At 54.6% G+C, this 15202-nt stretch overlaps 3 protein-coding genes across 5 annotated transcripts; 2 read left to right on the top strand and 1 right to left on the bottom strand.

The window, feature by feature from the left end:
* Positions 1-936: 936 nt before the first annotated feature.
* LOC122378774 lies at positions 937-4155 on the top strand. The gene is made up of 6 exons (XM_043360241.1): positions 937-1125; positions 1384-1983; positions 2089-2670; positions 2794-3607; positions 3713-3910; positions 4061-4155. Exons 1-6 carry the CDS (start codon positions 937-939, stop codon positions 4153-4155), a joined length of 2478 nt encoding a protein of 825 aa, XP_043216176.1.
* Positions 4156-6035: 1880 nt separating this feature from the next.
* Positions 6036-6737, top strand: LOC122378773 (cilia- and flagella-associated protein 299-like). The gene has a single exon (XM_043360240.1). It carries the CDS (start codon positions 6036-6038, stop codon positions 6735-6737), a length of 702 nt encoding a protein of 233 aa, XP_043216175.1.
* Positions 6738-8621: 1884 nt separating this feature from the next.
* On the bottom strand, positions 8622-14956 carry LOC122378775 (39S ribosomal protein L50, mitochondrial-like). Of its 3 annotated transcripts, none has more exons than XR_006256073.1 (5): positions 14910-14930; positions 12390-12517; positions 10983-11188; positions 9015-9134; positions 8622-8813 (listed from the first exon to the last, which is right to left on the bottom strand). XR_006256073.1 is itself a non-coding variant. In XM_043360242.1 (5 exons), exons 1-5 carry the CDS (start codon positions 14806-14808, stop codon positions 8692-8694), a joined length of 651 nt encoding a protein of 216 aa, XP_043216177.1. In that variant the 5' UTR covers positions 14809-14956; the 3' UTR covers positions 8622-8691. The 3 variants fall into 3 exon arrangements, 2 of the variants coding, with proteins under 2 accessions (XP_043216177.1, XP_043216178.1); XM_043360242.1 differs by having other exon boundaries at positions 14734-14956; XM_043360243.1 differs by having other exon boundaries at positions 14764-14953.
* Positions 14957-15202: the final 246 nt, after the last annotated feature.

The following is a 15202-nucleotide window of genomic DNA, read 5'->3' as shown; positions in this document are numbered from 1 at the left end:
GGGTCCTGTCACCTCACAACGCAGGGGTGCAACCAGAACCGTTATCCCTTAGGGATAGAAACGATTAGGAAGCGGTGTTATAAGTAGAGGACAAAACTTTTCCTGGACCATGGAGCTGGAACTGCTGTGGCAAAATGAACGAATACTTCACATCGACTTCAACGGACAAATGCCGCGAGCTATAAACATATGACCTTTTTTCGCAGTTTTACCACTTATCACTACACATAATTATTGGTTTCGTTTAGCGACTTACAATACGGCACACGGCAAGTGATCCGATCGGGTATCTGCTTCAGCGAAAGCCGTATCAGCACTGGGGGCAAACAGCTGAATCTGGCTGCCAAGACCTGCCAATGTGCACAGTCTCGATGGCGTGTTCTTCCAACCACAGCCTCAGTCTCTCAGTCTCAGGCTCCCAGTTCCGTGCTCGAATCACGTAAGCACGCAGAAAACATTCACCTGGTCACAGACTTCTGGATATTGTCCAGGTCTCGAAGTGTTCAGTTATGTCCCATGGGTCTCACGGGAACACGCTGCAGCCGGGGATCTTGAAGCAGGCTCAACAGGCTTCAATGTTTATTTAACAACGCCGACGGTGTTACACCTCAGCGCCTCAGTCACTGCACCTAGCAGGAAAGGCGTCCGGCTGGTCGTTGGCCGCTAACGGAGGAGCCGTCTCCCCGGTCGGCAGTGAGCGATGACCACCGGCGACCGCCCACCACACGCGGCGTCCACTCTCAGCCGATCCGCTTCGACGGCCGCCCGCTCACCGTATCGTGACTTGTCACATCGCAAAGCCGACAGATGTTTGCCAAATGGTCTGTTTGACCACTCTCGCCTCTCTCCGACAGGTGTCGCCACTAGCGCCGTCAGCCGGCCGCCGTACGAAGCTCAGTTGCTCGGCGCTCCGCCGGGCGGCGCCACCGGCGGACCATGCTGACCAGCCGGCCCGTGTCGGACGGCTACAGTTTCCGGCTGGACGCTGACTCGTCCAGCACCTACTCGGACTCGAGCAGCTCCGTCTACAAGCAGCGGATCGACTCCCTGTTCCGACCGGCCGCCGCCGCCGCAGCAGCCGCCGCCACCACCAGCTCCTCACACAGCGATTACGAGCCCGTGGAGGCGCCGCCGGAGCGGAAACAGCCGCCGCCGCCACCGCCCCCGCCGCGCGTGGTGCCGGCGCGCCCGACCACGACCACCCTGTGGTCCCCTCCAGGCGGCGGCGGTGGTCCCGGGGGTCAGACCGGCGGGCCCGTGGGTCAGACAGGTGGTCCCAGAGGTCAGGCCGGCGGCCCCGGAGGTCAGGCAGGCGCCCTGGTGCCGGTCAGCAGCTCTGCACCCCTCTGGACCCGGCCGGTCGTCACACCCGGTCCCACAGAGGCGGCCGTCGGCCGGCCCAGCCACGGCACAGAGTTCGCAGTGGAATACCTGGGCGCCGTGCAGGTGGCCGACAACGCCACGCGTCTGGAGCAGCTGCAGCAGCCGCTGAAGCGTCTGTACGTGCCGCGGCTGCGGCGGAGGCGCGCCGCGCAGCTCTCTGACTCGCTGTCCATCAGCGACACCGGGCTGCGGGTCCGCTACGGGCGCGACCAGGAGCTGCTCAACCCCTTCACCACAGTGGCCGTGTGGGCAGCCGTCAAGTTCGTGGCCAGTCGCGGCGGCGGCGGCGGCCGGCTGCGGTTCGGCTTCCTGCCACTCATCTGCGACCCGGAGAGTCCCGAGCGCGGCCGGCTGCTCGATGATGACGAGGGCAGCCTGCCGGCGGACGCGCCGGCAGCGCGCCACCCGCCGCTGCTCGCCTGCGTGATGCGCCGGCCCGGCACGCTGGGCGCCCTCGAGTGCCACGGGTTCGTGTGCGCCGCCGCCGAGGACGCCATCGTGATCGCCGCCAACCTGTACCAGGCGCTGCTGATGCGGATGCAGCCGGAGGCGGGCAGCGGCGGCCGCCGGCAGCCGCGGCCCGCCGACGCGCCCATCCTGGTCAGCGGCAGCGGCGGCTCCGGCTCTGAGGACGCACTGGGGCCGGCCCGGCGGCAGCGACGGCGGCGCGCCCCGCCCCCGCCGCCCGGCCCGCCCAGCCGACAGGACGCAGTGCGCCGCTCCGACCGCCGGTCAAACAGAGGGGCCTCGCTAGGGGAGCAGATAGACCCGGAGCGTCCCCACAGCTCCAGCAGGAGCCGCAGCCGGGACCACAGCCGAGACCACAGCCGGGAGAGCGGTCTCAGCCGGGACCAGAGCCGGGACCACAGCCGGGACCAGAGCCGAGAGAGCGGTCTCAGCCGCGACAGTAGCCGAGATAGTCTGCGGCGGCACGGTGAGCTGAGCCGGGACAGGAGTCGGGAGAGCGTGCGACGACGCGAGTTCCAGAGGAGCAGCAGTCGGGAGAGCGTACGAAGGAAAGAGTTTCAGAGGAGCAGCAGCAGGGACAGTGTACGGAGGAAGGAGTTTCAGAGGAGCAGCAGCAGAGAAAGCATGCGCAGACGCGAAGAGCTGAGTCCCGACAACAGCCGAGAGAGCATGCACCCGAAACAGTTCTACCGGGGCAGCAGCAGCAGGGGGAGCTCGCGCGGCCGAGGGTTCGAGCGGGACCCGAGTAGGGAGAGTGTCCGCAGCCGGGCGCGGGACGCAGCGCCCAGTGACGGCTCGCTGCGCCGGCGGACGGGCAGCGTGGGCGCCGTGCCGGCTCTGGTGGCTGCCGCCGCCGAGGCCGCCCGGCAGAGGGAGCCGGCGGCCGGCGGCGGCCGGCGGCTGGCCCGCAGCTCGTCCGACCCGAGCCGCAGCGCGCTGCAGGTGGTGAGCTCGTCGGCCGACCGGCGACCGCCGCCGGCGGCGCCCGACCCGGCCGTGGACCTGGGACAGCTGCTGGCGCACCTACAACAGCGCGACGGCATCCGCACCGTGGATGACGTGCTGCGCCGGGTGATCGCGCCCGGCGGCATGTCGTTCAGCGAGCTGCGGCCCGAGCACCGCGAGCTACTCCTCCGGCTGGCGCTCACACTCAGCAAGGACGAGATGTACCAGCGCAGCAAGAGCATCATGAAGAAGCAGACGCGCAAGGGGGCGCTCTTCAGCAGCGAGAGCGAGACCAGCACGTCCGACGGCAGCAGCACCATCAGCAACGTGCTCAAGGCCACCAAAAAGTCGCTGTCGCGGTTCGGCTGGCGGACGGGCGGCTTCCAGTCCCCGTCAGCCTACCTCAAACAGCACACGCCGTTCGGAAAGCTCTACAACGCCCGCGGAAACGCCAAGCAAAAGGAGACCGCCGCCAAGAGTCTGGCCGACGAGTTCCCTGCCAAGATATCTGGCTCGGTGTCGGCCGACAGCGAGCCGGCCCCCGACCGGTCGCGGCGGAGGACGCAGCGCCGCTCCCCGGCCCGCTGCGGCTGTGATCGGGACGCGGACCGCTTCGACTCCCCGCGCGGCGGGGGCGAGCGCCGGCCGTCTCGCTCGCTGATCGAGCTGCCGCTGACCTGTGACGCTGACAGCTGCTCGGGCAGCGACCGCTGCTACTGCTCGCTGCAGCGCGGCGCCTCGGCCGACGAGGCCGACAGGGAGCGGGCGGAGCGGCGCCGCAGCGCGGCCGACCTGCTATCGGAGCGGGCCCGTCGGCAGCAGCCGCGCGGCGCCTCCACCGGGGAGTCGAGCGGCGGCAGCAGCGGCGGCCGCGGCCACCGGCGGCGCGGTGGCCGGGCCACCTCGCTGTCACGAGCCGGCAGCACAGACACCGGCATCGGCTCGGCGGCCGATGACGGAGGCGGCGGCGGCGGCCGGTTTCTGGTGGTCTCGGCGGCCGACGAGGCGGGCCGGGTGTTCCACCGCGGCGGCTCGCAGCGCCGGCGAGAGCAGGACGTGCTCACGCTGAAGAAGAGTACCGAGATTGCGGCTACTTTCTCCGGACTGCGGCTGAGTCAGACCACCAACCTGCTGAGCAGCGGCGGCAGCGGCAGCGGCAGCGACAGCGAGCCGGAGCCGGCCGGCCGCCGGCTGCGGCACGGCTACTCGGACCAGGACATCGAGGACTCGCTCGGCTACCTGCCCTGACCGGTGGCGGCCACAGCGGCACACCGGGGAGGGCGACTGGGCGAGCAGAACCTCAGGGTGACAGGCGGCGGCCGAGTCCGGTCACAGCAGTCGGCAGGCGGGGTAGACTGAGCCGTGTGGATTGTTGTAGCCGTTGTTAAAAAGAGGGCCCAATATGATAGCTACTTCTGCTATAGTAAGGAAAATGCGGCGCTATCGTGTTCGTTAGCATTGTTTATTGATGAGATGTTGGATGGAAGTTGTGCGAAAGTGATTCGTAGATCACGATATAAAGTAACTGTGAGATTGAGGTTGGGCTATGGTTGAACGATAATGAAATGTCTTACGCCTTAGGTGTTTCTATGTGACTGCAATGAGAGCACTGAGGGATGATCAGCAGTCGATGGCCAACCATTTTTCCTACAGAGGTTAACCCGCGCACCGACGGGGGTCTGCGCCAACTTAGTACCGACGGGGGGGGGGGGGCGGATGACCGCCCCCCCCTGAGATCTCGAGAACGAAGCAAGATAGCGACAAGCGGTAAACGGCATCGGATACGCACGGACAAGGTCTACAATTTTTACTAAGGTCATTTTCAGGTCAGGTCAAAGATGACGTCACAGGGGTCGAAAAAGTCAAAATGGCGGCGCTAGATATGGAGAGGGTTTTTCTCGAATAACTTTCGAAGTAGTCAAGATAGGAACAAACTAAGGGCATCATCGTGATCCTCTCGTCAATCCGCATCGAATGATATATATGTTGACCTCGAAAGGTCAAGGTCAAAGGTTGACCTCAGGTCACGTGACCTTGAGGTCATCATGTATATCATTCGATGCGTCTTGACGAGCTGAACACAATGAGACCATCTGCGCGGCTGTATCTTGTTCCTGTAAGGAGTTATTGGCAAAAAACCTTTGGTGACCTTTGATGACGTCACATGACCTTACAGCTGCCCAACAGCAAAACAGACCTCAAGGTAGTGAAGGTTGATCGTATGTGAAGTCATGTATGGTATATGGGGCCATTCCGACCCGTTTTAGTGGTAAAAACAGGGAGTTGATTTTTCCCCCATTGACTTATAATGGGGAGGTCGCGAAATTGACCTGACCTTAGGTCACCGACATCAAAATTCCGAGATATACAAATTGTAGCTACTAATGACCTAATAACATCCTGCGACTTTCAAAGGCCTCCGACATCTACTGTAGCTCTGGCACGGTGACAAAGTTGCAAAAAAAGTGACTTGAGGTTGGGTCATTCAAAGTGACCTGGTGACCTGACCTTAAAAGTTAGGAGGTTCAAACTTGCACACCATGTGTAAAATTGATGAGAGAATAGTCATACCAAATTTCGCGGCGCTACGCGCCGCGGTTTTCCCGCTATCCGCGAAAAACCTCAGGGGGGCGGATATCCGCCCCCCCCCCCGTCGGTGCGCGGGTTAAAAGAGCATGCAATTGCAGGAAGTCAGACGAGATGTCCGAACTGCGAAATGCAAATGCTGTTGTTATTGCTTAAATACATATTTAAACGTTGAGACCATTTTTCGACTCTTTGCTTCATGTCGAAGTTAGAGCCATTACCTAGACACGTGCAATTTCGGTCCATGGTGCATGCCTGTCCCACCACTTCAATGAAGGATTACGTGACGGAAAACTCACGAGGTCTGAAAAGTCTCAGAATCTTGTTCGAGTTGGTTCGAGTTCGAAGAAATAGGGGTCCCAAACCAGTCCCAAACCTAATTCAATATACCCTGATCCCAAACGCATAACGAACGAAAGCCCTGAAACAGCTCGCGAGCAAATCGCCGTCCGACTCCAAGACAATCAAACCATTGCCTCATCCCACGCGCTGAAAACACATTATCCGGTCATAAATTCACAGTAAATTGGCCCAACAAACGTGCATCCGAGTCCCAACCAAGTAACAACGAGCTCCGATACTACCAATACTAGCCCGAGCGCTCCCACCACCTTGAAGACCGGGGCCGGAGCCCGCCACCCCAACCGGCCACAATGGCCAGCGAGGAGCAGCTGCAGACCGTCAACGCGGTGGCGCACTTTGAGACGTACGAGGCCTACCTGGACTCGATCGCCTCCTGGCAGGACATGTTCTACCTGGAGGACCAGACGCTGGCCCGTGCCGTCGTCGAGCTCGGCTACCGCGGCACGGCTGAGTTCATGCGCCGCAGGGAGTTCGATGAGAAGCGCGCCGAGTACGAGGCGTCCAAGGTGAGCCGCGACGCGCGTGAGGACGCCCTGGCCTCGGACGGCCTGCTGCTGGAGGACCCGCTGCTGCGCGCGCTGGCCGACCGCGAGGCGGCCAACCGCGACGGCAGCCTCACCACCGTCATCTTCCTGCGGAATCTCAACGAGCGAAACCAGGAGATCTCCGGCTACGTCGACTACGCGCAGCGGCTCAAGACGGACGACTTCTCAGAGTACTTCAGTGGCCGGGCGCGCCTGATGCCGCGGCTCAGCGATATGGCCTATTTCAACTGGAAGACGCAGCACGCGCGCTGCAACAACACGCCCAACTGGCAGGTCCTCTCAGAGAGCGTGCACGGACTGGTGTTCAAGTCGCGCCGCGACCGCAAGGTGGTGAGCGTGGACCCGCGGGTCGAGTCTCCCGGCGACAGTTCGACGCGCAGCCTGGTCTCGTCGCCCAATTACACGCAGGTGGTGCTGTATGACCACGTCATCAGACAGAAAATATAGGGGCGCAGAGACAGTCAACGCGGCCCGCCCAGACAGCCAGTGCTTGGCGGTGGTGAGAAACAATTACTGACGGTTGTAGTTGTTCGACCATGATGTCATAGCTGAAGTTTCAGTGTCTGTTTAAGAAAGTCCCTCGACCTTTTTCACACTCCCAATTGCTCTAACAATTTTCGCCTTATTTTTTAGCGAAATGCAGTACAGCTGCGCAGATAAACGAATTTTCACTAAAGTGAATGCCCAAGAAGCGTGCGAATAGACAGGGAAGGCGGAGGGCGAGCATTCTATGAAGGAAAGCAAGATAAGAAGTGCGACGTTGAGAAAACAAAGCAATGAGAGTAAAGATGGGCTCTAACTACGAAATAATGCGTTTTTTTTTCTTATTACCTACACTGTCGTACACATTCACAAAGCAAGCGCACTAGCTCTAAGACTGATATGGCTGCATTTAGTGCGGATCAGAGGGGCCGCTTGCCTGTTATCTACCGGCGCCGGACGGACGACTGACCCCCAGGGCGGACCTGCAACAGGAGAACACGCCTTTAAAATCTCTGGAGTGTAATTGAGTGATGTAATGAAGAACCAGCACTCATATAACACAAGGACAAGCACGTTAACAGTTAGGTTTAATTAACAAATTTAGTTAAAAAGAAGTGTCTGTAGCATAAACATTTCAACACAGGACCCAGTGACGGGGCCGAGTCGTTTCCCGGTATGCACGTCTGCTGCTGTAGCAAGGAAAAGATGAGCACCATCCCAGTCTTACCGGAGGTGACCCTTGAAGCCTTGCATCACGACATTAACACACGTCGTGACGCCGGAGTCGAACACTCACCTGGTCGCGAGTCCGGGCGAGGTCGTCAGTCCGCAGACGCCGGGTCCGCTCTGCAGGCAGTGGAGGTCGGTAGCTGCACTCTGCCGCTGGGTATGATACGGCACAGGCAGCGCCCGCTGTAGCCGCGTTACGTCCGAGCCCTGGTTAACGGCACGGCGCTACCCGGCGCTGCCAGGGGTTGGCGCTGGGTTTTCATAAGAATTAACCGAATCAACAAGGTTGTTTACGTTTCCATGGATACCGAGCGCCAATGCGTGGCAGCGGCGGGCAGCGGCGTGCCGTGATACAGGGCCCTGGTGCGGTAGGTGGGTTAAAGAGGAGAGCAGAACGGTCGGCAGACTCACTGACCCGTGTCAGCTATCCGAGGGAGCCACATCAAACATGTCAAATGAAACGCCCGAAAATGTAAACGGAGCAAATCTATAAATCTATATACTATATATGGCCTTGGAGCAAATGCTGGATCATTGGTAGCAAAAACTCGCACACAATATCATGCAACTGCCCGTCTAATGAGGTGAAATTACAGGGTGTCACATCCGTTTTGCAACTGCAACGGTGATCTTCTTGTAGCACTAGGCAGAAAGCACTATTCGCCACTCGGATCGTTTGCGGATGTTGCGACGACAACTGACTGATTTCCCTTACAGAGACTGCTCACCGGGTGCTTACAGTCAGGCGCGGTGAGCAGTCGCCGTAAGAGAGGTCGGCCACAGGCTGCAGGTCACCGAACGGGTCTCGCGGCCAGAGAATGGGCCCTCAGGCGCTATTGGATTACCGAACACCGTTGTCACAGCAGAAAGTTGAACAGTCAGACCGCACCATCTCCGCCCGGCAAGGGCAGCTGTGTGTTGTTTTTCGCTATTTCACGCAGCTTTCCGTGGGTTTGAGGTAAAAATAGATTTGTGACATCAGACATATAATGAAAACCAGTCCTGAGTCAAATACGTTGAATACATGTCAAGTCAATTCGACAAAAGAGTGGTCAAATACATTGAATACACGTCGGGTGAGTTCGATAAAAAAATAATGAAGTAATAACCAACACCGTGTATAAAGATGGTCTATATTGTCACACACAACAGACGGTACATATTACAACAGCTTGCAAATGACTAGCGGCTACTTGTATGGCCAGGATTTGGGCGTCGCGTAGCCGCGGTACTTCTTCTTGTACTTTATAGAGGAGACCACTGTCGAACTTTTCGGGAAGGCAGTCACACCACCAAACTTAGTATCCGTTTCTGAAAGGAACCGATATTAAAAATTAAAAAGGACCCTGACAGCATTGAACATAGAAGTTATTTGACATAAGTCGCAAGCAGTATTCAAAACCTTAGATAAAGAAACCACAGGGACACCAAAGACAATTTGAGACATGTGTACTTGTACCCATGGGCTGATGATGTCAGGATTACGATGCGAAGTCGCCGGCCAGCACTCACCGGGGTGAAAGCGCAGGTACTCGAGCTGAACGTGTATGTTCTTGGGGAGTTCCTGTTCACTCAGCTGCTCCAGCGGAGTGCTGGTGGTCACCGGCTCCGAGTAGTACGAAATGACGTCACCTGAGTGAAATGAGGCGGGTGAGCGACACATGAAAATAACACCTGCATGTTAGTTCAGACACGCAGGTATTGGTTTAGCGTGGGCTTCTGTGTGTGAGTGACATGCTCGGAATTCGATTCGCATTGCATAAATCACTGTCTGCTTCCTATCGACTTTTAACGGGCAACGTACACGTTGCAATCAGTAACTTGCTTTAGAAACTTGACGATGATAACATTCGCACGAACTACTGTAGTCATCAGGGTCTATCATACACAATAAGTAGCGACTGTATTAATTGTGGCCTATCCTATCACAATTAATAGCGATGTAACGATGTCATATAGCACGCTGATGTAACGAGGCAATGTTGAATGTAAATTGTACAGTGCACCATTCACCTAGCCCGCGAGTTGCTGGGGGGGGGGGGCGTTAAACGCCCCCACTTTTTTCGCCGGGCCATAGCATAAAAACGGCGCGCCGCAGGCGCGCCAAATTTTTGGTACCTGTAGGGAATTGATTTAAGTCTATTGTGACAAAATTTTAAAAAAAATCGGTCGGAAAATTTTGAAATATCGAGGTTTTAGTGACGTCATGATTTCTGAGTTTTCGACCAAAAACGGCATATGTTCAAAAAATCATATAAAATCACAGAATAGACATACAGACATGCCGTAAACGGCATTAGACTGCCAATACCATGAACAACAAAATGGCTATCTTCGATTATTGATTATCGTTTCGCATTTGCCAAAATCTTGATCTGAATCTTGGCAATTTCTCGTGACTACTTCACGACCATGATACATACATTTCTTAAATTGAACTTTTTGAGCCAAACACGTACACATATGATAAAATGAATGTCACCATCGTGTTCTACGCCCCAAATTACCCATAAAACATGTGTCACAGGCTGCGAATATCAGTTTTGATTTTCGGGGATATGTGCCTACCCGGTTGACCTGACCTTGACCTGACCTATGCTTAACTGACCCCTACATGGGGCTGACACTCTTGTAGGCCTTATATGATGGATTGTGCACCGTTTTGACAGAGTTTATGACGAGAGGCGCTCATTGCGAAGTCTTGAAGTCCATGCTACTGAAAGCCCGATTTCAGGTGTTTGACCTGACCTTGACCCGACCTGTGACCTCAAAATTCAACTTTAAAGTACTCATCTGAAGCGTCTCGTCGCGTTCTTTCGTTTGCCGCCTCGTGTGTTTCGCTGCGCCTATTGGTTCTCGAGTTATCGGCTGGGGGCGTTTAACGCCCCCCCCCCCAGCAAACGGTGGGTGGCGAAATACCCCAGCAACTGCCGGGCTAGCGTGGTCACGTTGTGCAGCACCACTCACCTAGCGTGGCGATGTTGTGCAGCACTACTCACCCAGCGTTGTGTGTACAGCACCACTCACCCAGCGTTGTGTGTGCACTGTGCAGCACCACTCACCCAGCGTTGTGATGTTTTACAGCACCACTCACCCAGCGGCGTGGCGATGTTGTGCAGCAGTAGCACCACTCACCCAGCGTGGTGATGTTGTGCAGCACCACTCACCCAGCGTGGTGATGTTGTGCAGCACCACTCACCCAGCGTTGTGCTGTTATGCAGCAGCACTCACTCAGCGTTGTGTGTACAGCACCACTCACCCAGCGCAGCGTTGTGATGTTGTGCAGCACCACTCACCCAGTGTGGTGATGTTGTGCAGCACCACTCACCCAGCGTTGTGTGTACGGCACCACTCACCCAGCGTGGTGATGTTTTACAGCACCACTCACTCACCCAGCGTTGTGTGTGCAGCACCACTCACCCAGCGTGGTGTGTGCAGCACCACTCACCCAGCGTGGTGATGTTGTGCAGCACCACTCACCCAGCGTGGTGATGTTGTGCAGCTGGCTGTTGGTGACGTGGTGCCCCAGCCGGTCGGCGCAGGCCGTCAGCAGCCGGTGTTTGGCGGCCAGGTCTCCGACGGCCGTGTGGGCGCCGGCGGCGGGACCCAGCACCGCCCGGAACACCTCCGACAGCTGTGAGTGGACGTCCACCGGCGGCTGGTACGGCCGCGACGGCCGCCGGTGGCTGCCGGCGGACAGATGTCAAGGATCAGCGGGGCGACAGAAAGCTGGCCGCAGGGGGAGGGGGGCAGATATCAGGTGTCAGAGGGGCGACAGACGGCCGGCCGCCGGTGGGGTGGCTGCCCGAGGAGGGGGAGGGGGCGGGGCAAGCTTCAGATATCAGGGGGGGCGACAGATAGCCGGCCGCCGGTGGCTGCCGGGGTGGGGGGGGGAGGGGCAAACATCAGATAGGTACCAGAGGGACGCGAGATAGAGCACAGTGACAGATGACAAGTAACATGAGTGGTTGGCAGTGTAAAAGGGACAGGGACAGGTGACAGGGAAAAAGACACTGAGCAAGTGATGAGGCAGGTGACACGAACAGGTGACATGGTGACCTGGCAGAGAGAGGTGTCAGGAACAGAGCACAAGACTACATGACAGGGATAGATGGCACAAACTGGTCACAGGAAAGGTGACATAGACAGGTGACAGGGTCAGGTGACAGGTCACAGGACAGGTGACAAGGCAGGTGACAGGGTCAGGTGACATGTCACAAAACAGGTGACATAGACAGGTGACAGGGCCAGGTAACATGTCACAGAACAGGTGACAGGGCCAGGTGACATGTCACAGAACAGGTGACAGGGCCAGGTAACAGGTCACAGAACAGGTGACAGGGCCAGGTGACATGTCACAGAACAGGTGACATAGACAGGTGACAGGGCCAGGTGACATGAACAGATGACATGGTCAGGTGATAGGGACAGATGCTAGGGACTGGTGACAAAGACTGGTGATAAGGATAGGAACAGGTAACAGGACGGTAACAGGACAGGGGACAGGACCAGTGACTGAACAGATGACAGGGATAGGTGATAGGTGTCAGGACAAGCAACAAGAATGGGTGATGGGGACCATGGTGACAGTGACAGGTGACAGGACAGGTGACAGACACCAGACAGGGACAGGGATGGGGTGAAAACTGACAGTGATATGAAGATAATGACAAGGGTGACAGCCAGATGACAGGGCATGGATAGAAGACAGAGATGTGGTGACAGTTGACAGGGACATGTGACAGGGAAATATGACAAGTACAGGGACAAATGATATCTGATGGGGGGGGGGGGGCAGATTACAGGGTACTCTCACCAGCTAAAATCTAAAATGGGGATATTCATCTTTCAAAATTTTGACAAAAGTCATATTCTTCTGTTTCATACCTGTTGGTGTTGGCCCACTTCAATTCATCAGGCCAAACAGTGTTTTCAGGGAATCTCTGGTCATCCTTTGGAACTTGAGCCTCGATGCCCTTCACCTGCACTGCTGGCAGATCATTTTTCAGGAAAGCCTGAAAAAATTTGAAGGGTTGAAGTAGCAAACACTTCATTGCACTGGCCTCCATCAGAATATTTTGAACACTCAGCAGTCAGTGGTCGGTACCTGGGTAGGTACCTACCCAAGGATTCAATCGTCAAATATTTAATTACAATTTGCCACATGATTTCTAAATGAACTTTAAAATATGATGAAGACCTTCAAAAAATATATCAATCAAAATAACCGAACAAAACTCTGTTTGTGCGATTTTGCTTTGATTTAACCCAGATCTGCCCAGAACAAAAATGTTTTCAGATTTTTTTGTATCGCTGGTTTTGGGGTACTTTTGAATCACATTGCTTACCAGCATGTGTCATTTGTTGTTGGCTGTACTCGTTTTGTCGGAAATTGCCGTATCATATATGATACGCTGGGCATTTTCGCACTTTTATGGCACCTTAACGAGCCTTTGCATTTGCCTATAATTTTACTTGTGAAAACGTCTCAGAATTGCCAGCTTTGAGTTTATTTGTAATAATGACACCAAGGAAACAGTAAATCGTTATTGACCATACCCATAGATACCTATAGGTAAGTAGGTCAACTAGTGCTTTCTGACATAATGCTTACTTTTGGGGCTGGAAGGTATCAAATACAATTTCCGTGGCCAGTTCTTCACTAATAGACAGTAACTTACCAATTAACGTCTGTCTTCAAGTCACTGGGACTTATCTTGGCAGAGAATCTAGACATTCCAGTGGTGGATGACCATGTTGATGGAGATGATGTCTTCGTAAAAACCACCGGAGGCGTCCTAAGACACGTACGAATACTCTAGTGATAATGAGGATGTCACAAGAAAACGTGATATCAACCGTCATCCTGCTCCGTAGCTGAATGCTCGGGCCGAGGTGCGAGGAAGAGAAACTTTCCGGGGCACTATTCCGACGGAAAACGTCTCGAAGACCTTCAGAGATGCGAGGTAAAGCGGAAACGTTGCTGGCCCAGCGTCAGAGCTCAGGAAGGTCTCGAAGCAAAGAGACGAAAGATCTGAAGTGGAAGCAAGGGCACTGTCCTGTGATCGTCTTCACCAGTATGCATCTTTCAGGCTTCGAGTCACACAATACCGTGATTCCTCTCTGAATGAGACATCCCTTCCTTTATACATGACGAAGTCCTCAAGCTCGTCCGGAAGGTCATGGTGTTTCACGCTTTTGACATCGTCGAAGTCTGACCTCGAGTTCTCTGACACTATAAACAAAAAGGACAAGATATCCTCCTTCGTGACACTGCACTCGACCTCAGACTTCAGGCACGTGCTCCATTTAGACTTATGGATGTGTTCCCTTTTGCCCACTTTTCATGTCGCTTCAAGGACCTTCTCGACTTCTGTTGCTGGGATGCAACAACGACGCTGCTTAACCATGCATCTCTGAAGGTCTCCGAGACGTCTTCTTTCTCGGAATCGCGTTTCGGAAAGTTTATTCTTCCTTGCACACTGGCCCTAACACACAGCTGCCGAGCAGGATGCCGGTTGAGGTCACGTTCTTCCGTGACATCCTCATCATCACCAGAGTACTCGTCCGTGTCGTAGGACGCCTCCGATGGTTTTACCAAGACGTCACCTCCATCAACATCGTCATCCACCACTAGAATGTCTAGAATTTGCTCCGAGGTGACCGGAAAACATGCGGATTAGGGACAAGTAATTGTGTAGGCTAATGTGAGAAACTGCCCACCGTATCATATATGATACGAATATGTTGTTATCATTCCTGACACGCCAGCTTTGGCGCAAGAATGTATTCAACCACCTGGTGTGTGAGCTTGAACATTTGGTACTATGCTGCCACAAAATTGAGCAGTTTGGCAGAAAGCACTAGTTAGCATACTAACGTCGGCATTATTGGGTCTGGTAAATTACGACTTCTGTGGGCAGCTGTTTTTGTTTAATCATGCTACACGGAAAATATATGAAATATAGAAAAGGTTACCCACTCTAGAAATAGTACACACGACTGACAACACAACATCACAAAATAAAGTTTCGGCGTCTTTCGGATGGAAGTCGGTTGCCTAGCAACGGTCGAGCGACTCATCGTATCATAAATGATACGGTGGGCAGATCTGGGTTAAACTGATACTGATGTGAGTTAAATACATTTGATATTAAATCTTAATAAGTTAAGATGCATGCTTCCACGTTAATACATAACTGAATTATTTTTCAATATGGACGCGACATACCTTCTGAATAAATGAGACAGAATTCCTCACATTTCCCACAGGTCGTATCCAATTCTGACATCGATGAAGCGCCATAGATTTACAAATGCTAGATAACTTTCTCTGAAAAACTAATGTACAAATAATCACTTTACTTCACTGAATCAGCGTTCAAATCTCATAAATTGTAAACTCACACCCTTGCTCACTCAATTCTTCGCTTTACTGCATGCAATGTTGACTGACAACATGCGAATCAACAAGTCCGTTCAGTGGTAGACCGATAGCAGTTTCGGTTGCTCTGAAATGACGTCAACGTACATTTTCTCCAATAATGTTTTGAATATTTTTCAGATGTTGGCTAATTTTATTGACAAAACTATCAAATAAGGTAATTGAAAACATAATTTGCAAAAATATTTGTTATTGATAGGTATTTATTTAAAAAAAAAACAGCATTAACAGACATTGGGTTGAACGCTGAACTACC

This window comes from Amphibalanus amphitrite, unplaced genomic scaffold, assembly GCF_019059575.1.
Source record: "Amphibalanus amphitrite isolate SeventyFive unplaced genomic scaffold, NRLGWU_Aamphi_draft 000065F_arrow, whole genome shotgun sequence".
In the NCBI taxonomy this organism is placed as follows: domain Eukaryota; kingdom Metazoa; phylum Arthropoda; class Thecostraca; order Balanomorpha; family Balanidae; genus Amphibalanus; species Amphibalanus amphitrite.
This window is presented reverse-complemented; position numbering and strand designations above follow the sequence as displayed.